This window comes from Oncorhynchus clarkii, chromosome 7, assembly GCF_045791955.1.
Source record: "Oncorhynchus clarkii lewisi isolate Uvic-CL-2024 chromosome 7, UVic_Ocla_1.0, whole genome shotgun sequence".
Lineage (NCBI taxonomy): Eukaryota > Metazoa > Chordata > Actinopteri > Salmoniformes > Salmonidae > Oncorhynchus > Oncorhynchus clarkii.
This window is the reverse complement of record NC_092153.1, coordinates 15,338,684-15,362,259: the sequence shown is the minus strand read 5'-3', so window position 1 is coordinate 15,362,259 and position 23,576 is coordinate 15,338,684. Positions and strand designations below refer to the sequence as shown.

Below are 23,576 nucleotides of genomic sequence, written 5' to 3'. Positions count from 1 at the left end.
GGTTGTTGTGTGTGTAACAGGGTAAATGGAGGGTTGTTGTGTGTAACAGGGTAAATGGAGGGTTGTTGTGTGTAACAGGGTAAATGGAGGGTTGTTGTGTGTGACAGGGTAAATGGAGGGTTGTTGTGTGTAACAGGGTAAATGGAGGGTTGTTGTGTGTGACAGGGGAAATGGAGGATTGTTGTTTGTAACAGGGTAAATGGAGGGTTGTGTGTGTGTAAATGGAGGGTTGTTGTGTGTGACAGGGTAAATGGAGGGTTGTTGTGTGTGACAGGGGAAATGGAGGGTTGTTGTGTGTAACAGGGGAAATGGAGGATTGTTGTTTGTGACAGGGTAACTGGAATGTTGTTGTGTGTAACAGGGTAAATGGAGGATTGTTGTTTGTGACAGGGTAGATGGAGGGTTGTTGTGTGTGACAGGGTAAATGGAGGGTTGTTGTGTGTAACAGGGTAAATGGAATGTTGTTGTGTGTAACAGGGTAAATGGAGGGTTGTTGTGTGTAACAGGGTAAATGGAGGGTTGTTGTGTGTAACAGGGTAAATGGAGGGTTGTTGTGTGTAACAGGGTAAATGGAAATGGAGGGTTGTTGTGTGTAACAGGGTAAATGGAGGGTTGTTGTGTGTAACAGGGGAAATGGAGGGTTGTTGTGTGTAACAGGGTAAATGGAGGGTTGTTGTGTGTAACAGGGTAAAAGGAGGGTTGTTGTGTGTAACAGGGTAAATGGAGGGTTATTGTGTGTAACAGGGTAAAGGAGGGTTGTTGTGTGTAACAGGGTAAATGGAGGGTTGTTGTGTGTAACAGGGGAAATGGTGGTTGTTGTGTGTAACAGGGTAAATGGAGGGTTGTTGTGTGTAACAGGGTAAAAGGAGGGTTGTTGTGTGTAACAGGGTAAATGGAGGGTTGTTGTGTGTAACAGGGTAAATGGAGGGTTGTTGTGTGTAACAGGGTAAATGGAGGGTTGTTGTGTGTAACAGGGTAAATGGAGGGTTGTTGTGTGTAACAGGGTAAATGGAGGGTTGTTGTGTGTAACAGGGTAAATGGAGGGTTGTTGTGTGTAACAGGGTGTAACAGGGTAAATGGAGGGTTGTTGTGTGTAACAGGGTAAATGGAGGGTTGTTGTGTGTAACAGGGTAAATGGAGGGTTGTTGTGTGTGACAGGGTAAATGGAGGGTTGTGGAGGGTAAATGGAGGGTTGTGTGTGTAACAGGGTAAATGGAGGGTTGTTGTGTGTAACAGGGTAAATGGAGGTGACAGGGTAAATGGAGGGTTGTTGTGTGTAACAGGGTAAATGGAGGGTTGTTGTGGGACAGGGTAAATGGAGGGTTGTTGTGTGTAACAGGGTAAATGGAGGGTTGTTGTGTGTAACAGGGTAAATGGAGGGTTGTTGTGTGTGACAGGGGAAATGGAGGGTTGTTGTGTGTGACAGGGGAAATGGAATGTTGTTGTGTGTAACAGGGGAAATGGAGGATTGTTGTTTGTGACAGGGTAACTGGAATGTTGTTGTGTGTAACAGGGTAAATGGAGGATTGTTGTTTGTGACAGGGTAGATGGAGGGTTGTTGTGTGTGACAGGGTAAATGGGGGGTTGTTGTGTGTGACAGGGGAAATGGAATGTTGTTGTGTGTAACAGGGTAAATGGAGGGTTGTTGTGTGTAACAGGGTAAATGGAGGGTTGTTGTGTGTAACAGGGTAAATGGAGGGTTGTTGTGTGTGACAGGGTAAATGGAGGGTTGTTGTGTGTAACAGGGTAAATGGAGGGTTGTTGTGTGTAACAGGGTAAATGGAGGATTGTTGTTTGTAACAGGGTAAATGGAGGGTTGTTGTGTGTAACAAGGGTTGTTGTGTGTAACAGGGTAAATGGAGGGTTGTTGTGTGTAACAGGGTAAAAATGGAGGGTTGTTGGAGGATTGTTGTGTAACAGGGTAAATGGAGGGTTGTTGTGTGTAACAGGGTAAATGGAGGGTTGTTGTGTGTGACAGGGGAAATGGAGGGTTGTTGTGTGTGACAGGGGAAATGGAATGTTGTTGTGTGTAACAGGGGAAATGGAGGATTGTTGTTTGTGACAGGGTAACTGGAATGTTGTTGTGTGTAACAGGGTAAATGGAGGATTGTTGTTTGTGACAGGGTAGATGGAGGGTTGTTGTGTGTGACAGGGTAAATGGGGGGTTGTTGTGTGTGACAGGGGAAATGGAATGTTGTTGTGTGTAACAGGGTAAATGGAGGGTTGTTGTGTGTAACAGGGTAAATGGAGGGTTGTTGTGTGTAACAGGGTAAATGGAGGGTTGTTGTGTGTAACAGGGTAAATGGAGGGTTGTTGTGTGTGACAGGGGAAATGGAGGATTGTTGTTTGTAACAGGGTAAATGGAGGGTTGTTGTGTGTAACAGGGTAAATGGAGGGTTGTTGTGTGTGACAGGGGAAATGGAGGGTTGTTGTGTGTGACAGGGTAGATGGAGGGTTATTGTGTGTAACAGGGTAAAAGGAGGGTTGTTGTGTGTAACAGGGTAAATGGAGGGTTGTTGTGTGTAACAGGGGAAATGGTGGATTGTTGTGTGTAACAGGGTAAATGGAGGGTTGTTGTGTGTAACAGGGTAAATGGAGGGTTGTTGTGTGTAACAGGGTAAAAGGAGGGTTGTTGTGTGTAACAGGGTAAATGGAGGGTTATTGTGTGTAACAGGGTAAAAGGAGGGTTGTTGTGTGTAACAGGGGAAATGGAGGGTTGTTGTGTGTAACAGGGGAAATGGAGGGTTGTTGTGTGTAACAGGGTAAATGGAGGGTTGTTGTGTGTAACAGGGTAAATGGAGGGTTGTTGTGTGTGACAGGGGAAATGGAGGGTTGTTGTGTGTAACAGGGTAAATGGAGGTTTGTTGTGTGTAACAGGGCAAATGGAGGGTTGTTGTGTGTAACAGGGTAAATGGAGGGTTGTTGTGTGTGACAGGGTAAATGGAGGGTTGTTGTGTGTAACAGGGTAAATGGAGGGTTGTTGTGTGTGACAGGGGAAATGGAGGATTGTTGTTTGTAACAGGGTAAATGGAGGGTTGTTGTTGTGAAAGGAGAAATGGAGGGTTGTTGTGTGTGACAGGGTAAATGGAGTGTTGTTGTGTGTGACAGGGTAAATGGGGGGTTGTTGTGTGTGACAGGGGAAATGGAGGATTGTTGTGTGTGACAGGGTAACTGGAATGTTGTTGTGTGTAACAGGGTAAATGGAGGGTTGTTTTGTGTAACAGGGGACATGGTTGTTTTGTGTAACAGGGGACATGAAGGGTTGTTGTGTGTGACATGGGAAATGGAATGTTGTTGTGTGTAACAGGGTAAATGGAGGATTGTTGTTTGTGACAGGGTAGATGGAGGGTTGTTGTTTGTGACAGGGTAAATGGGGGGTTGTTGTGTGTAACAGGGTAAATGGAGGGTTGTTGTGTGTGACAGGGTAGATGGAGGGTTATTGTGTGTGACAGGGTAAATGGAGGGTTGTTGTGTGTAACAGGGTAAAAGGAGGGTTGTTGTGTGTAACAGGGTAAATGGAGGGTTATTGTGTGTAACAGGGTAAAAGGAGGGTTGTTGTGTGTAACAGGGTAAATGGAGGGTTGTTGTGTGTAACAGGGGAAATGGAGGGTTGTTGTGTGTAACAGGGTAAATGGAGGGTTGTTGTGTGTAACAGGGTAAAAGGAGGGTTGTTGTGTGTAACAGGGTAAATGGAGGGTTATTGTGTGTAACAGGGTAAAAGGAGGGTTGTTGTGTGTAACAGGGTAAATGGAGGGTTGTTGTGTGTAACAGGGGAAATGGTGGATTGTTGTGTGTAACAGGGTAAATGGAGGGTTGTTGTGTGTAACAGTTTAAATGGAGGGTTGTTGTGTGTAACAGGGTAAAAGGAGGGTTGTTGTGTGTAACAGGGTAAATGGAGGGTTATTGTGTGTAACAGGGTAAAAGGAGGGTTGTTGTGTGTAACAGGGTAAATGGAGGGTTGTTGTGTGTAACAGGGGAAATGGAGGGTTGTTGTGTGTAACAGGGTAAATGGAGGGTTGTTGTGTGTAACAGGGTAAATGGAGGGTTGTTGTGTGTGACAGGGGAAATGGAATGTTGTTGTGTGTAACAGGGTAAATGGAGGGTTGTTGTGTGTAACAGAGTAAATGGAGGGTTGTTGTGTGTAACAGGGTAAATGGAGGGTTGTTGTGTGTGACAGGGTAAATGGAGGGTTGTTTTGTGTAACAGGGTAAATGGAGGGTTGTTGTGTGTGACAGGGGAAATGGAGGATAAATGTTGTTGTGTGTAACAGGGTAAATGGAGGGTTGTTGTGTGTGACAGGGGAAATGGAGGGTTGTTGTGTGTGACAGGGGAAATGGAATGTTGTTGTGTGTAACAGGGGAAATGGAGGATTGTTGTTTGTGACAGGGTAACTGGAATGTTGTTGTGTGTAACAGGGTAAATGGAGGATTGTTGTTTGTGACAGGGTAGATGGAGGGTTGTTGTTTGTGACAGGGTAAATGGGGGGTTGTTGTGTGTGACAGGGGAAATGGAATGTTGTTGTGTGTAACAGGGTAAATGGAGGGTTGTTGTGTGTAACAGGGTAAATGGAGGGTTGTTGTGTGTAACAGGGTAAATGGAGGGTTGTTGTGTGTAACAGGGTAAATGGAGGGTTGTTTTGTGTGACAGGGGAAATGGAGGATTGTTGTTTGTAACAGGGTAAATGGAGGGTTGTTGTGTGTAACAGGGTAAATGGAGGGTTGTTGTGTGTGACAGGGGAAATGGAGGGTTGTTGTGTGTGACAGGGTAGATGGAGGGTTATTGTGTGTAACAGGGTAAAAGGAGGGTTGTTGTGTGTAACAGGGTAAATGGAGGGTTGTTGTGTGTAACAGGGGAAATGGTGGATTGTTGTGTGTAACAGGGTAAATGGAGGGTTGTTGTGTGTAACAGGGTAAATGGAGGGTTGTTGTGTGTAACAGGGTAAAAGGAGGGTTGTTGTGTGTAACAGGGTAAATGGAGGGTTATTGTGTGTAACAGGGTAAAAGGAGGGTTGTTGTGTGTAACAGGGGAAATGGAGGGTTGTTGTGTGTAACAGGGGAAATGGAGGGTTGTTGTGTGTAACAGGGTAAATGGAGGGTTGTTGTGTGTAACAGGGTAAATGGAGGGTTGTTGTGTGTGACAGGGGAAATGGAGGGTTGTTGTGTGTAACAGGGTAAATGGAGGTTTGTTGTGTGTAACAGGGCAAATGGAGGGTTGTTGTGTGTAACAGGGTAAATGGAGGGTTGTTGTGTGTGACAGGGTAAATGGAGGGTTGTTGTGTGTAACAGGGTAAATGGAGGGTTGTTGTGTGTGACAGGGGAAATGGAGGATTGTTGTTTGTAACAGGGTAAATGGAGGGTTGTTGTGTGTGAAAGGAGAAATGGAGGGTTGTTGTGTGTGACAGGGTAAATGGAGTGTTGTTGTGTGTGACAGGGTAAATGGGGGGTTGTTGTGTGTGACAGGGGAAATGGAGGATTGTTGTGTGTGACAGGGTAGATGGAGGGTTGTTGTGTGTGACAGGGTAAATGGAGGGTTGTTGTTTGTGACAGGGTAGATGGAGGGTTGTTGTTTGTGACAGGGTAAATGGGGGGTTGTTGTGTGTAACAGGGTAAATGGAGGGTTGTTGTGTGTGACAGGGTAGATGGAGGGTTATTGTGTGTGACAGGGTAAATGGAGGGTTGTTGTGTGTAACAGGGTAAAAGGAGGGTTGTTGTGTGTAACAGGGTAAATGGAGGGTTATTGTATGTAACAGGGTAAAAGGAGGGTTGTTGTGTGTAACAGGGTAAATGGAGGGTTGTTGTGTGTAACAGGGGAAATGGAGGGTTGTTGTGTGTAACAGGGTAAATGGAGGGTTGTTGTGTGTAACAGGGTAAAAGGAGGGTTGTTGTGTGTAACAGGGTAAATGGAGGGTTATTGTGTGTAACAGGGTAAAAGGAGGGTTGTTGTGTGTAACAGGGTAAATGGAGGGTTGTTGTGTGTAACAGGGGAAATGGTGGATTGTTGTGTGTAACAGGGTAAATGGAGGGTTGTTGTGTGTAACAGTTTAAATGGAGGGTTGTTGTGTGTAACAGGGTAAAAGGAGGGTTGTTGTGTGTAACAGGGTAAATGGAGGGTTATTGTGTGTAACAGGGTAAAAGGAGGGTTGTTGTGTGTAACAGGGTAAATGGAGGGTTGTTGTGTGTAACAGGGGAAATGGAGGGTTGTTGTGTGTAACAGGGTAAATGGAGGGTTGTTGTGTGTAACAGGGTAAATGGAGGGTTGTTGTGTGTAACAGGGTAAATGGAGGGTTGTTGTGTGTGACAGGGGAAATGGAATGTTGTTGTGTGTAACAGGGTAAATGGAGGGTTGTTGTGTGTGACAGGGGAAATGGAGGATTGTTGTTTGTAACAGGGTAAATGGAGGGTTGTTGTGTGTAACAGGGTAAATGGAGGGTTGTTGTGTGTGACAGGGGAAATGGAGGGTTGTTGTGTGTGACAGGGGAAATGGAATGTTGTTGTGTGTAACAGGGGAAATGGAGGGTTGTTGTGTGTAACAGGGTAAATGGAGGATTGTTGTTTGTGACAGGGTAGATGGAGGGTTGTTGTGTGTGACAGGGTAAATGGGGGGTTGTTGTGTGAGACAGGGTAAATGGAGGGTTGTTGTGTGTAACAGGGTAAATGGAGGGTTGTTGTGTGTAACAGGGTAAATGGAGGGTTGTTGTGTGTAACAGGGTAAATGGAGGGTTGTTGTGTGTGACAGGGGAAATGGAGGATTGTTGTTTGTAACAGGGTAAATGGAGGGTTGTTGTGTGTAACAGGGTAAATGGAGGGTTGTTGTGTGTGACAGTGGAAATGGAGGGTTGTTGTGTGTGACAGGGAAATGGAATGTTGTTGTGTGTAACAGGGGAAATGGAGGATTGTTGTTTGTGACAGGGTAACTGGAATGTTGTTGTGTGTAACAGGGTAAATGGAGGATTGTTGTTTGTGACAGGGTAGATGGAGGGTTGTTGTGTGTAACAGGGTAAATGGAGGGTTGTTGTGTGTAACAGGGGAAATGGAGGGTTGTTGTGTGTAACAGGGTAAATGGAGGGTTGTTGTGTGTAACAGGGTAAAAGGAGGGTTGTTGTGTGTAACAGGGTAAATGGAGGGTTGTTGTGTGTAACAGGGTAAAAGGAGGGTTGTTGTGTGTAACAGGGTAAATGGAGGGTTGTTGTGTGTAACAGGGGAAATGGTGGATTGTTGTGTGTAACAGGGTAAATGGAGGGTTGTTGTGTGTAACAGTTTAAATGGAGGGTTGTTGTGTGTAACAGGGTAAAAGGAGGGTTGTTGTGTGTAACAGGGTAAATGGAGGGTTATTGTGTGTAACAGGGTAAAAGGAGGGTTGTTGTGTGTAACAGGGTAAATGGAGGGTTGTTGTGTGTAACAGGGTAAATGGAGGGTTGTTGTGTGTAACAGGGTAAATGGAGGGTTGTTGTGTGTAACAGGGTAAATGGAGGGTTGTTGTGTGTGACAGGGGAAATGGAATGTTGTTGTGTGTAACAGGGTTGTTGGGTAAATGGAGGATTGTTGTTTGTGACAGGGTAAATGGAGGGTTGTTGTGTGTAACAGGGTAAATGGAGGGTTGTTGTGTGTGACAGGGTAAATGGAGGGTTGTTGTGTGTGACAGGGGAAATGGAATGTTGTTGTGTGTAACAGGGGAAATGGAGGGTTGTTGTGTGTAACAGGGTAAATGGAGGATTGTTGTTTGTGACAGGGTAGATGGAGGGTTGTTGTGTGTGACAGGGTAAATGGGGGGTTGTTGTGTGTGACAGGGTAAATGGAGGGTTGTTGTGTGTAACAGGGTAAATGGAGGGTTGTTGTGTGTAACAGGGTAAATGGAGGGTTGTTGTGTGTAACAGGGTAAATGGAGGGTTGTTGTGTGTAACAGGGTAAATGGAGGGTTGTTGTGTGTGACAGGGGAAATGGAGGTTGTTGTTTGTAACAGGGTAAATGGAGGGTTGTTGTGTGTAACAGGGTAAATGGAGGGTTGTTGTGTGTGACAGGGGAAATGGAATGTTGTTGTGTGTAACAGGGGAAATGGAGGATTGTTGTTTGTGACAGGGTAACTGGAATGTTGTTGTGTGTAACAGGGTAAATGGAGGATTGTTGTTTGTGACAGGGTAGATGGAGGGTTGTTGTGTGTAACAGGGTAAATGGGGGGTTGTTGTGTGTGACAGGGGAAATGGAGGGTTATTGTGTGTAACAGGGGAAATGGAGGGTTGTTGTGTGTAACAGGGTAACTGGAATGTTGTTGTGTGTAACAGGGTAAATGGGGGGTTGTTGTGTGTAACAGGGTAAAATGAGGGTTGTTGTGTGTAACAGGGTAAATGGAGGGTTATTGTGTGTAACAGGGGAAATGGAGGGTTGTTGTGTGTAACAGGGTAACTGGAATGTTGTTGTGTGTAACAGGGTAAATGGAGGATTGTTGTTTGTGACAGGGTAAATGGAGGGTTATTGTGTGTGACAGGTGAAATGGAATGTTGTTGTGTGTGACAGGGTAAATGGAGGGTTGTTGTGTGTAACAGGGTAAATGGAGGGTTATTGTGTGAGACAGGGTAAATGGAGGGTTGTTGTGTGTAACGAGGTAAATGGAGGGTTGTTGTGTGTAACGAGGTAAATGGAGGGTTGTTGTGTGAGACAGGTGAAATGGAATGTTTTTGTTTGTGACAGGGGAAATGGAATGTTGTTGTGTGTGACAGAGCAAACTGAGGGTTGTTGGGTGTGACACACACACTTTGGCACCTTGCCAAGATAGTATAGGAGGAAACATGAGAATAAAACCAGGAGGGGAACATATCAGAGAAACTGACTCGATACCGGTATATAGCCTCGTTATTGTTATTTTATTATGTGGCTTTTTATAATTTTTTACTTTAGTTTCTTTGGTAAATATTTTCTTAACTCTTCTTGAACTGCACTGTTGGTTAAGGGCTTGTGATTAGGCATTTCACGGTAAGGTCTACACTTGTATTCAGCTCACGTGACAAATAAAGTTGGATTTGATTTGATTGAATCTCTAGACCACTGTCTTTACCTTCCTTTTTACTCTCTATGGCCTGAATTCTGATTGGATGACAGAACAGGTGATGAATGAATTCATTAATATCGATCAGCCCTGTTCACAAACATGGAAATACAGCTAAAATACAGTGCATGTACATGATATGAATACCAGTTCCCATGTTCCTTTAGTGCCCCTTAGTGGTGAGACGATGTATCTACACCCTGGGCTTTTTCTTTCTTTCTTTCTTTCTTTTGTTCTTCTGAGTGAAGAAAAATAAATAATATAATATTCCTATTTCTATTTTTACTGAAACACTTTCTACAGCAAGTCATTACAATGAAAAATTAAGTATGTTATAATAGACACATTTGGTGGTTTAGACCTTATGTAGTCCTTACAGATTTAGACCTCATGTAGTCCTTACAGATTTAGACCTCATGTAGTCCTTACAGATTTAGACCTCATGTAGTCCTTACAGATTTAGACCTCATGTAGTCCTTACAGATTTAGACCTCATGTAGTCCGTACAGATTTAGACCTCATGTAGTCCTTACAGATTTAGACCTCATGTAGTCCTTACAGATTTAGACCTCATGTAGTCCTTACAGATTTAGACCTCATGTAAGTCCTTACAGATTTAGACCTCATGTAGTCCTTACAGATTTAGACCTCATGTAGTACTTACAGATTTAGACCTCATGTAGTCCTTACAGATTTAGACCTCATGTAGTCCTTACAGATTTAGACCTCATGTAGTCCTTACAGATTTAGACCTCATGTAGTCCTTACAGATTTAGACCTTATGTAGTCCATACAGATTTAGACCTCATGTAGTCCTTACAGATTTAGACCTCATGTAGTCCTTACAGACCTAGACCATGTGCTGCTCCTACGGAGTCAGGATGGCCGAGAGGTGTACGGTGCCTAGTCAAGGTTGTAGTCTCTGCTCGAGTGGTGGGGTCAAATCCAACTACTGATAATATTTTGCTAAATCGATCAATGTAGTATGTGATTTGGTAAGCTGACGGTTGGTATTGGGGAAATATTATGTCACCCTTAGGTACAGAATAGTCATTTTTGTATGTAGATGTGTTTTGGCTTCTTCTTTGCATCTTCACATTTGAATGAAAGAGTAGGCATTAATTGGAGCAGATATCATGAACAGTAAGTAGCATATTTTACAGTACACACAGAGGAAATTTAGTCAATGTCAATGTAAGTAGTCCAGGTGGCCATTTGATTAATTGTTCAGCAGTCTTATGGCTTGGGGGTAGAATCTGTTAAGGAACCTTTCAGATCTAGACTTGGCGCACCAGTACTGCTTGCCGTGCGGTAGCAGAGAGAACAGTCTATGACTCTCTCCCCCTTCTCTCCCTCTCTCTCCCGTGTCTCTGTCTCATCCACTTTCTCTCGCTCTTTCTCTCTCTTTCTGTGTCGTTGCACTCTAGGGGAAACAGGGCGGGACATGCTCAGGTGATTCCATGGAAGAGACTAGATGAAGAAAACAACAATTGTCTCACAGGAAAACAGACCTGCACACACGCCTGCAGACATATCGCAAAACACCACACCCACACACATACACAAACTTGTTGTTGTTGGAAGGCAAGATGTGATAATAGCCGTGCCTGGCTTTGACATCAACTTGGCTGAGTTTGGTATTGGCTTTGATACCACTTTAATAACTCTACCTACATGTACATAATTACCTCAATTACCTTGAGACCGGTTCCCCCCGCACATTGACACAGTAACACGTTGACTCTGTACCGGTTCCCCCTGTATATAGCCCCGCTATTGTTATTTACTGCCGCCCTTTAATTATTTGTTATTCTTATTGTTATTCTTGTTATTCTTACTTTTAGGGATTTTCTTAAACTGCATTGTTGGTTTAGGGCTCGTAAGTAAGCCTTTCATTGTAAGGTTGTATTCCTGTTGTAGTTGGCACATGTGACATTTAAATAAAAAAAAGTGATTTGATTTAATGGCATGAATGACTAATAGCTCCTAAGAAGTTATTGGGAAAACAAGATAAACCTGTCTGTAGATTTCTCACCTGGATGACTGGAGGCTTCTCTGGATGAGTACAAGATTAGCCCATCTTCAAACCGGCCACAATTCCTGGGGTTTCCATTCTGGGGTTTTCTTATCTGTGTAATCCTTTGGGGGATTTGAATCATGACAGTTTAACAAACAGTTCCGAGAGTATTTGTCTGTAATCATTATAATGTAATAACTTAATTTATGTATAATATAATATAAATGTTTGATTTTGTAAATGTTCAATTAACATGTCTTATTTTGGTATAGTGATACCGAAAGAGCCCAATTCTTTAGTTTCTCTGCATGTGTTGTTTTGGCTTAATCCTTATAATCCTGATCTCCGACCAAAACAGTTCCAGAGTATTTCTCTGTTATAGTGACAGGTCACGACAACACACCTCTACCCTGTTCTATTCTCAGGTAACATTTATACTCTGTTCTATTCTCAGGAATCATCTATGTTTTGTTCTATTCTTAGGAATCATTTCTACTCTGTTCTATTCTTAGGAATCATTTTTACTCTGTTCTATTCTCAGGAATCATCTATGTTTTGTTCTATTCTTAGGAATTATTTCTACTCTGTTCTATTCTCAGGAATCATTTCTACTCTGTTCTATTCTCAGGAATCATCTTTGTTTTGTTCTATTCTTAAGGAATCATTTCTACTCTGTTCTATTCTCAGGAATCATCTATGTTTTGTTCTATTCTTAGGAATAATTTCTACTCTGTTCTATTCTCGGGAATCATTTCTACTCTGTTCTATTCTCAGGAATAATTTCTACTCTGTTCTATTTAATACTTTCTACTCTATTGAATCATTTATATTCTGTTCTGTTGAAACATACCCATTCTGTTATATTCTAATGACAACATCTCTACTCTGTTCTATTCTCAGGAATAATCTATATTCTATTGCCTTGAGCTCTCTGTTATAAAACACATTCTCAATGGGATAAAGGACAAATAAAACCAAACAAAAAGAACTAAATGGGCCGCATTGAATGAAACTTCTCTATTCTGAACGTCTGATTAGTTCCTGTACACAGCACTATGTTCATAACACAAACATACCTTCTGAAACATTTCAATATGAAAGAGTTGTGACCAAGTGTATGACGTCTACATGGATGTTATGTACGTACAACAAAGTCGATTGGCCCTTTTTCTACTCAAGTAGTTTGATACATTGCTATGTTTTTATTTAGAAATCCCTTTTACAAAAAGTCCCACTTTACATAACATCATTACTAAACTTTAGACAAACCAGTTACCACACCCCGGTGTCAGGGATGGCTTACTCTGGAAACTCCTTTGGTCTCTACCGAGTTCAAATAATTCAATTGGGCAATCCTCTGGAGTGGGCGTGGTTTACAGATTTGCCCCGCCCGTGGTGTCTTTGATTGACATTGCTCAAGAGCATCTGCAGCCAGCAAACCGTGAGTTCTCGCTCTGTCGGTTGAAGAGACATGGATTCGGTGCTGCTGCTGATCATGTTCACGTCCCATTATAGTCACACACCAGCATCTCTGCTCTAGCAGGCTTTTTTAACGTCGGTCACCTCTAAACCTACTGACAAACGGGGATATATTATATGCTCTCTTTTTTTATTTTCTCTCTCTTTCGGTCTCAGTCGCAATCTCTCGATCGCTTATCGGTGAGAAAGAGGTAGGCAGGCTTGTTTCCCCGTGGAAGAAGGCAGCCTATAGCGGGGGCCAAGGGCATTTACTCCGTGGTCTCGTTGTCTGGATGGTTTCTGACTCTGGTGATTTTGATAATATTTAATTTTAATCATGGCGACTGATTCCCCTGCCCGGAGTCTGGATGAGATCGACCTGTCTGCTCTACGGGTAAGATAAACCCGGGTCTACATCATGTATCTGTTTCAGTATCAGAGATGACTACTACCCTCTCTCTGTGTCTCTCTCTCTGTGTGTGTGTGTGTGTCTGTGTGTGTGTGTGTGTGTGTGCGCGCGCGCGTGTGTGTGATTGTGAGAGAGAGAGATACAACGCTTCTAAAATGGGTCAAATTCCCCATCCCTCCCTACAGCCACCAACATGGCAGACTGGCCTACCGATGTTTGTGCATGAGCAAAACATATCCGAATATAGAATTGTGCAGGCCTATATAGCACTGTTCATAGCCTAATGGCAGGTGGTTATACAATGTAACACCACATATGAACATACTCAGTGGAAGAACGTCAACCAAGTGTTTCTCTTTCTGCTGATTTACTAACGATTTAGCAAGGTAAACAATGGTAGGTATGAAATGGCATGACAGCATAGCAGTGTAATCTGATGTCATGGGGGGGGGGGGGGGGGGGGGGGGGGGGGGGTGCTTCGGTGGTCTCGGTTTTTAGGTCTGAATATGTCGCTTTCATTGAGCCAGTCCGCGGTGGAATGTAGCCTACACACACACACACACACACACACACATGCATGTGTGTGTGTGTGTGTGTGTGTGTGTGTGTGTGTGTGTGTGTGTGTGTGTGTGTGTGTGTGCGTGAACAACACGTCACTCACTGTTAAACATGGGTAGAGAGAGTGGGTAGAGAGAGTCCTCTACAAAGGATACTATTAAATAATCACTAAGTATCTATTTACATGTCATACTGTATATTGTCTATTTTACATTACCTTGATATATTGCATATGCCAATATGGTTATATGTTGGTATAACCATCAGTGTAGATGCTAAACTCTGCTAAGCCAGTAATGCTAGTGGCTAGGCTACCTGTAGACTGTGTTGTCTGTGCACTCTTAGAAAAAATGGTTCCAAATGGGTTCTGCGGCTATCCCCATAGGAGAACCCTTTTTGTTTCCAGGTAGAACCCTTTTTGGTTGCAGGTATAACTGTGTTGGTTTCCATGTAGAACCCTGTGTGGAAAGGGTTCTACATGGAACCCAAAAGGGTTGTACCTGCAACCAAAAGTGATTATTCAAAGGGTTCTCCTATGTGGACAGCCAAATAACCCTTTATGGTTCTAAATGGCTATTTATTTTCTAAGAGTGTAGACTGGGTCTGTAGGCTACTGTTACTGCACTCTCTGGTTATTTTGTGAACCCTGAGAAAAGACACACACACACACACACACACACACACACACACACACACACATACATACACACACACACACACACACTGCATGATGGATACACCTACTCTGCAAGATGCTGTGTGTGCGTTTGCATTTGTTTGTGTGTGTGTGTGGTCAGGTAATGTATATAGATATAAGCTATGACCCACAGACAGGTACACAGACTAGTATAAAGGATGATAGGCAGTTTTTTCATGTCATTCTAGAATCTCCATTACATAACAGAACTCACAATATGACATAGAACTGTACATATAGGGAGCCATTTGACATCCCGGTTTGCCAGATTGGGTTGGTGTCATGGTAAGGATGAGGACAGAGTCAGGGTTGACATTTTGGTAGAGGGCAGAGCCAGTCTATAGCTGAACTCTACAGTAGCATGATTAGGTTGCCAGGTTGGGCAGAGCCAGTCTAGCTGAGTTGTACAGTGGCCTATTGAGGTTGCCAGGTTGTGCAGAGCCAGTCTGGCTGAGCTGTACAGTGGCCTGTTCAGGTTGTGCAGAGCCAGTCTAGCTGAGCTGTACAGTGGCCTGTTCAGGTTGTGCAGAGCCAGTCTAGCTGAGCTGTACAGTGGCCTGTTCAGGTTGTGCAGAGCCAGTCTAGCTGAGATGTACCGTGGCCTGTTCAGGTTGTGCAGAGCCAGTCTAGCTGAGATGTACCGTGGCCTGTTCAGGTTGTGCAGAGCCAGTCTAGCTGAGATGTGCAGTGGCCTGTTCAGGTTGTGCAGAGCCAGTCTAGCCGAGATGTACAGTGGCCTATTGAGGTTGCCAGGTTGGGACGAGCCAGTGTAGCCGAGATGTACAGTGGCCTATTGAGGTTGCCAGGTTGGGCAGAGACAGTCTAGCTGAGCTGTGCAGTGGCCTGTGTGGATTACAGTTCTCCACCAGTCAGTCGCAGACATTAATCCACTGGTTAGTGGGTCACTGGCTAGACTGGCCTAGGAACCGCTGGACAGATGAGTGTGTGTGTGTGTGTTGGGAAATCCTGACTGAGAAGTGGTCAGAGAATTGGTGATACAGCACACCCACACGCACAGTCAGAAGCCAGGCAGTCAGCTGATGATATCAACAGACAACAGATCAGCAGGACAGCACTGACCACACACTCAGTCACACACACACACACACACACACACACACACACACACACACACACACACACACACACACACACACACACACACACACACACACACACACACACACACACACACACACACACACACACACATAGGTGTAGGGTGAGGAGCTGATGAATGAGAGAGACAAAGAAAAAGGGGGAACGAGGAAGGGAGAGAGAACTAGATGGAGAGTGAGAGAAAGAGAGAGATTGAGTGCCAGTTATGTCACAGATGACACCCTATCCTCCATTACTTTTGGCCAGAGCACTAGCCATTATATAGACACTCTCAACTTAAACCCACCTACGCCCCAGAACTGACCAACAAGCATATTATTCATGAACTATCTGGGTGTGTTGTACTCAAATGTCTCCCCCTGAATGTGTCTGGGTGACCTAATTTCCCGCGGAGCCACAAGACCCCCTTCTTCACACTCTTTCCGTAGACACACACACACACACACACACACACACTTTTTAGAGCCATAGAGTTTGAAGAATGTATACAAGGCCTCACGAGGAGCTGAACAGAGAATAAGATTCATCAGCAGAGAGAGAACATTTGTGTGAGTCATCCGGTACAGTAGAGTCCTTCTCTCATGACAGTGGTTGTTTAGATAGGACCAGTTACAACGTGACTCCCATCATCCACTAACCTACTACAATCTAATCATCTCACACACAACCTGTGAGCCCATTCTGTTATATTAAATAGTCATGATAACGGACACTTTTCTATCAGTTAGCCTGAGGATATGAATGAACTGGAGCAGCAACAACACTCTGTTAGACTCTGTACACACACACACACACACACACACACTTAGACACACTTGATCACTAACTCTTGTGTGGGCTTGAGTAGAAGAGTGAGTGTTTCTGTGTTTCTCATGGTACCACAGTAGGTAAAGAAGGGAAGACGAGATGAGGAGATAGCTTGAGAGAGAACATAAAAGAGAGTAGAAGTGCCACAGTGGTGCTTATATACTGCTGGAATGAGAGATGGAGGGAGAGACAGATGGAAAGAGAGTAAAACCACCACAGCCAAAAGGCTCAAGTCTGTTGGAATGAGAGAGCGATGGAGAGAGAGAGAGAATAAAAGAAAGTATGACAGTGCCATAGCATTTCTCAGAGACGGGCTGGAATGAGAGAGAACGAGAGAACTAAACTGTGAGAGCTACATATGTCTACTCAGGCTGGCTGGAGATGAATGGAGAGAGAGAGAAAGAGAGAGAGTTGGAGTGAGAGAAGAAAGTGAAAGAGAGTGAGGGCTACAGAGGGGGGAGTTGAATTCCAGCTATTGTTGGAATGCCTTAGCAACACAGCAAAGTGTGTGTGTGTGTCTGTCTGTGTCTGTCTGTGTGTGTATGTATGTAAGGTCACTGGGTTCTCTGCTGGGGTCTAGCGATTCCTCTTGTAAACTCTACTGTCTAGTAAGCTGATCGTTATGAAGCCACTTTAGCTAGCTATCGACAGTAGCAGTCTATTAGCATCAGCTAGCTTCAAGCTAACTGTCTGTAGCCTATCTCTGGGGGCTAGCATCAAGCTAACTGTCTATGTTTTGGGGCTGGCATCAAACTAACTGTCTATATGTGCTAGCATCAAGATAACAGTCTGTATGTCTGGGGTGGGGACTAGCATCAAGCTAACACCTCTATAACTGCCAGCTTCGAGCTAAATGTCTGTTTGAACTGTGACTCCGAATCTGTCTCTCTTTAGGACCCAGCAGGCATCTTTGAGCTGGTGGAGTTGGTGGGCAATGGAACCTACGGACAGGTGTACAAGGTAAGACACACACTTCTTTCTCTCTGTCCTGGTCTCCCTCTCTCCCCCCTGGTCTCCCTCTCCCCCCCTATCTCTTATCAGTAGGAAACAGTCATTTGTATCTGACAAGATGCAGAGGGATGTATATTTCAGGACACAGGATATGACTGAGCGATTTCCCGTCTCTGCCTCTGTCAGGGGTTTATGTTTGATTGGCGTAATGGTGGCTCGGGGTCTCAGTTGCTCCAGTGTGAGCCCAAGTGTCACTGTCTTTTTTTACAAACCTCCTTTCCTCTCCTCTCCTTTCGTTTCCTCTCCTTTCTTTATCTGTCCTCTCCTCTCCCGTGAAGTCATTCCTTTATAGATGCACCTTTGAATATGTTGTTTCAACTGTGTTCATTAGGGATGGGAATTGCCAGGGACGATATGATATTATCACCATACTTAGGTGCCGATGCGATGTGTATTGCGATTCTCACGATTCTATATGTATTGTGATTCGATACTGTGATATTATTGTGATTCGATACTGTGATATTATTGTGATTCGATACTGTGATATTATTGCGATTCGATGTTCCAGACATATTGCTCACCATGTCTGCTGCAGGGAGACGAGAGACAAGAGCCATGAGAAAACATAATAAAAGTCACCGAAATAAAAGTGCTGAAAACAAATTGGCTCCCAATGTAAAAATCAGATGGATAACAAGCTATGAAGGTAATATACAGGGTTTTTGGTGCAGGTACAGGTACAGCCAACTAGCACAAAAATAATGTTGCGATATTGTCCAAACGTTACAATCCCAAAATAATATCCTGATTATGTAACTGTATCAATATTTTTCCCCCGTCACTAGTGTTTATGTTTGTGTATAATGGACTAGTGTGTGTGTGTGAAGGTCATGTTGGAATGGGGAGTAGAGTTGTGCTCTGATTGGATTAACAAAAGAGGTCAGCTAGAGGTCAACACTGTTAGCCACAGATAAAGTTTGACAGCCTCTTCCGTATGTGTGTGTGTGTTTCTGTGCATTTGTGAGAGAAAATGCGCAAGAGAGGTGTTTCTGTGAGACTTGCATCTTGTGCATGTGTGTTTGTGTGTCTGCTTGTGTGTGTGGGGTGTGAGAGTTATGTGAGTTCAGTTATTGCTGACGATGCTCTCTGACTGAAAGTCACGCCTCATTTGCTGGATGACATTCAGCCTGTCTACTGTAATACACTATACACTACTAATACACTATAGCCATATAGGCCCACTGCAGTATACTGTAGTATATACTAACCCCCTGTCTACTGTAATACACTATAGCCATATAGGCCCACTGCTGTACTGCAGTATACTGTAGTATATACTAACCCTGTCTACTGAAATACACTATAGCCATATAGGCCCACTGCTGTACTGCAGTATAATGTAGTATATACTAACCCTGTCTACTGCAGTGTGTTGTAGTATATACTAACTGTAGTATACTGTACTATACCCTAACCCTGTCTACTGTAATACACTATAGCCATATAGGCCCACTGCTGTACTGCAGTATACTGTAGTATATACTAACCCTGTCTACGGCAGTATACTGTAGTATATACTAACCCTGTCTACTGTAATACACTATAGCCATATAGGCCCACTGCTGTACGGCAGTATAATGTAGTATATACTAACCCTGTCTACTGCAGTGTGCTGTAGTATATACTAACCTTGTCTACTGTAATACACTATAGCCATATAGGCCCACTGCTGTACTGCAGTATACTGTAGTATATACTAACCCTGTCTACTGCAGTATACTGTAATATATACTAACCCTGTCTACTGCAGTATACTGTAGTATATACTAACCCTGTCTACTGGAATACACTATAGCCATATAGGCCCACTGCTGTACTGCAGTATACTGTAGTATATACTAACCCTGTCTACTGCAGTATACTGTAGTATATACTAACCCTGTCTACTGCAGTATACTGTAGTATATACTAACCTTGTCTACTGTAATACACTATAGCCATATAGGCCCACTGCTGTATACTGTAGTATAATGTAGTATATACTAACCCTGTCTACTGCAGTATACTGTAGTATATACTAACCTTGTCTACTGTAATACACTATAGCCATATAGGCCCACTGCTGTACTGCAGTATACTGTAGTATATACTAACCCTGTCTACTGTAATACACTATAGCCATATAGGCCCACTGCTGTATACTGTAGTATAATGTAGTATATACTAACCCTGTCTACTGCAGTATACTGTAGTATATACTAACCTTGTCTACTGTAATACACTATAGCCATATAGGCCCACTGCTGTACTGCAGTATACTGTAGTATATACTAACCCTGTCTACTGCAGTGTGCTGTAGTATATACTAACCTTGTCTACTGTAATACACTATAGCCATATAGGCCCACTGCTGTACTGCAGTATACTGTAGTATATACTAACCCTGTCTACTGCAGTATACTGTAGTATATACTAACCCTGTCTACTGCAGTATACTGTAGTATATACTAACCTTGTCTACTGTAATACACTATAGCCATATAGGCCCACTGCTGTACTGCAGTATACTGTAGTATATACTAACCCTGTCTACTGCAGTATATTGTAGTATATACTAACCCTGTCTACTGCAGTATACTGTAGTATATACTAACCCTTGTCTACTGTAATACACTATAGCCATATAGGCCCACTGCTGTACTGCAGTATACTGTAGTATATACTAACCCTGTCTACTGCAGTATACTGTAGTATATACTAACCCTGTCTACTGCAGTATACTGTAGTATATACTAACCCTGTCTACTGTAATACACTATAGCCATATAGGCCCACTGCTGTACTGCAGTATACTGTAGTATATACTAACCCTGTCTACTGCAGTATATTGTAGTATATACTAACCCTGTCTACTGCAGTATACTGTAGTATATACTAACCTTGTCTACTGTAATACACTATAGCCATATAGGCCCACTGCTGTACTGCAGTATACTGTAGTATATACTAACCCTGTCTACTGCAGTGTGCTGTAGTATATACTAACCCTGTCTACTGTAATACACTATAGCCATATAGGCCCACTGCAGTATACTGTAGTATATACTAACCCTGTCTACATTAATACACTATACACTACTAATACACTATAGCCATATAGGCCCACTGCAGTATACTGTAGTAAATACTAACCCTGTCTACTGCAGTATACTGTAATATATACTAACCCTGTCTACTGTAATACACTATAGCCATATAGGCCCACTGCTGTACTGCAGTATACTGTAGTATATACTAACCCTGTCTACTGCAGTATACTGTAATATATACTAACCCTGTCTACTGTAATACACTATAGCCATATAGGCCCACTGCTGTACTGCAGTATACTGTAGTATATACTAACCCTGTCTACTGTAATACACTATAGCCATATAGGCCCACTGCTGTACTGCAGTATAATGTAGTATATACTAACCCTGTCTACTGCAGTATACTGTAGTATATACTAACCCTGTCTACTGTAATATACTATAGCCATATAGGCCCACTGCTGTACGGCAGTATAATGTAGTATATACTAACCCTGTCTACTGCAGTATACTGTAGTATATACTAACCCTGTCTACTGTAATAAACTATAGCCATATAGGCCCACTGCTGTACTGCAGTATACTGTAGTATATACTAACCCTGTCTACTGCAGTATACTGTAGTATATACTAACCCTGTCTACTGTAATATACTATAGCCATATAGGCCCACTGCTGTACGGCAGTATACTGTAGTATATACTAACTCTGTCTACTGCAGTCTACTGTAATACACTATAGCCATATAGGCCCACTGCTGTACGGCAGTATAATGTAGTATATACTAACCCTGTCTACTGCAGTATACTGTAGTATATACTAACCCTGTCTACTGTAATACACTATAGCCATATAGGCCCACTGCTGTACTGCAGTATAATGTAGTATATACTAACCCTGTCTACTGCAGTGTGCTGTAGTATATACTAACCCTGTCTACTGTAATACACTATAGCCATATAGGCCCACTGCAGTATACTGTAGTATATACTAACCCTGTCTACTGTAATACACTATAGCCATATACCTAATACACTATAGCCACTGCTGTACTGCAGTATATTGTAGTATATACTAACCCTGTCTACTGCAGTATACTGTAGTATATACTAACCCTGTCTACTGCAGTATACAGTAATATATACTAACCCTAACCCTGTCTACTGTAATGCACTAAAGCCATATAGGCCCACTGCTGTACTGCAGTATACTGTAGTAACCCTGTGTACTGTACTGTATATACTAACCCTGTCTACTGCAGTATACTGTAGTATATACTAACCTTGTCTACTGCAGTATACTGTAGTATATACTAACCATGTCTACTGTAATATACTATAGCCATATAGGCCCACTGCAGTAAACTGTAGTATATACTAACCCTGTCTACTGCAGTATACTGTAGTATATACTAACCTTGTCTACTGCAGTATACTGTAGTATATACTAACCCTGTCTACTGCAGTATAATGTAGTATATACTAACCTTGTCTACTGCATTATACTGTAGTATATACTAAACCTGTCTGCTGCAGTATACTGTAGTGTATACTGCAGTAAACTGTAGTATATACTAACCCTGTCTACTGCAGTATAATGTAGTATATACTAACCTTGTCTACTGCAGTATACTGTAGTATATACTAACCCTGTCTACTGCAGTATACTGTAGTATATACTAACCTTGTCTACTGCAGTATACTGTAGTATATACTAACCCTGTCTACTGCAGTATACTGTAGTATATACTAAACCTGTCTACTGCAGTATACTGTAGCTGTATCTTTTGACCCCAGTGGAGAGGATCAAAAGTTCCCTGACAACATGAAATAGTGCCTTCACACAGACAGTGTGGTGAAGAAGGCGCAACCGCAGAGCTCTCCAGAGGGTGTTGCGATCTGCCCAACGCATCACCGGGGGCACACAGCACTGGTTGGGTATAATGTGTATATTTATGTTGTGTATATACAGGGCGCATTTGTAAAAGAGTCCAAGGTCTCTATAACCTTAACCCTTTAAACGTAACGTTAACCCCTCACCTAGCTAATGTTAGCAACAACAAATTGGAATTTGTAACATATAGTACGAATTGCAACTCGAAACTTATCGGACGAATTGTAAATCGTAACATATCATACGAAATGGATGTGTAGGGCGTGAGATGTGACTGAAATGTTGCGTGTGGGGAGAAAGCAACGACTGAGAGCGATAAAGGGTGGAGGAGGAGGCTTGGCTTGAAGCGCTGGGCTTCTTGTTATGACATGTGTTATCTGGATTAGGCTAAGATAATTATACCTACGGAGGAGAGGCTTCTATCAAGGAACTTTAAATGTCCCTTGAACATTCAAAGGCACACTTCCTGCCCTCCAATCTACAGTACCGGGTGTCACAGGAAGGCCTAGAAGATCATCAAAACCTCAACCACCCGAGCCACGGCCTGTTCACCCCACAACCATCTATTCAAATCAAATCAAAGTTTATTTGTCACGTGCGCCGAATACAACAGGTTTAAACCTTACAGTGAAATGCTGACTTACAGGCTCTAACCAATGGTGCCAAAAAAAGGTGTGTGTGTGTGTGTGTGTGTGTGTGTGTGTGTGTGTGTGTGTGTGTGTGTGTGTGTGTGTGTGTGTGTGTGTGTGTGGGTAAGTAAAGAAATAAAACAACAGTAAAAATACATTTGAAATAAGAGTAGCAAGGCCATATACAGACACCTGTTAGTCAGGCTTATTGAGGTAGTATGTACATGTAGGTATCGTTAAAGTGACTATGCATATATGATGAACAGAGAGTAGCAGAAGCGTAAAAGTGGGGTTGGCGGGTGGAGGGTGGCGGGACACAATGCAGATAGCTTGGTTAGCCAATGTGCGGGAGCGCTGGTTGGTCGGGCCAATTTAGGTCGTATGTTCATGAATATATAGTTAAAGTGACTAAGCATATAAGATAAACAGAGAGTAGCAGCAGCGTAAAAGAGGGGGAGGGGGGGCACACAATGCATATAGTCTGTGGTTAAAAACTTTTGAGAAGCCTTTTTGTCCTAGACTTGGCACTCTGGTACCGCTTGCCATGCGGTAGTAGAGAGAACAGTCTATGACTGGGGTGGCTGGGGTCTTTGACAATTTTTAGGGCCTTCCTCTGACACCGCCTGGTGTAGAGGTCCTGGACGGCAGGCAGCTTTGCCCCAGTCATGTACTGGGTCATACGCACTACCTTCTGAAGTGCCTTGCGGTCGGAGGCCCGAGCAATTGCTGTACCAGGCAGTGATGCAACCGGTCAGGATGCTCTCGATGTTGCAGCTGTAGAACCCTTTGAGGATCTCAGGACCCATGCCAAATCTTTTCAGTCTCCTTAGGGGGAATAGGCTTTGTCGTGCCCTCTTCACGACTGTCATGGTGTGTTTGGACCATGTTAGTTTGTTGTTGATGT

The 23,576-nt window shown here is 43.2% G+C and overlaps 1 protein-coding gene across 1 annotated transcript in view; it reads left to right on the top strand.

Annotated features, from left to right (window-relative positions):
• The first annotated feature begins 12,518 nt into the window (after positions 1 to 12,518).
• Positions 12,519 to 23,576, top strand: part of LOC139412930 (TRAF2 and NCK-interacting protein kinase-like) — a 60,836-nt gene continuing 49,778 nt past the window's right edge. The window contains exons 1-2 of the mRNA XM_071159818.1: positions 12,519 to 12,908; positions 16,999 to 17,064. Of these exons, the coding sequence (XP_071015919.1) occupies positions 12,852 to 12,908; positions 16,999 to 17,064 (123 nt within the window). The 5' untranslated portion in view covers positions 12,519 to 12,851. The remainder of the gene's footprint in view (positions 12,909 to 16,998; positions 17,065 to 23,576) is intronic.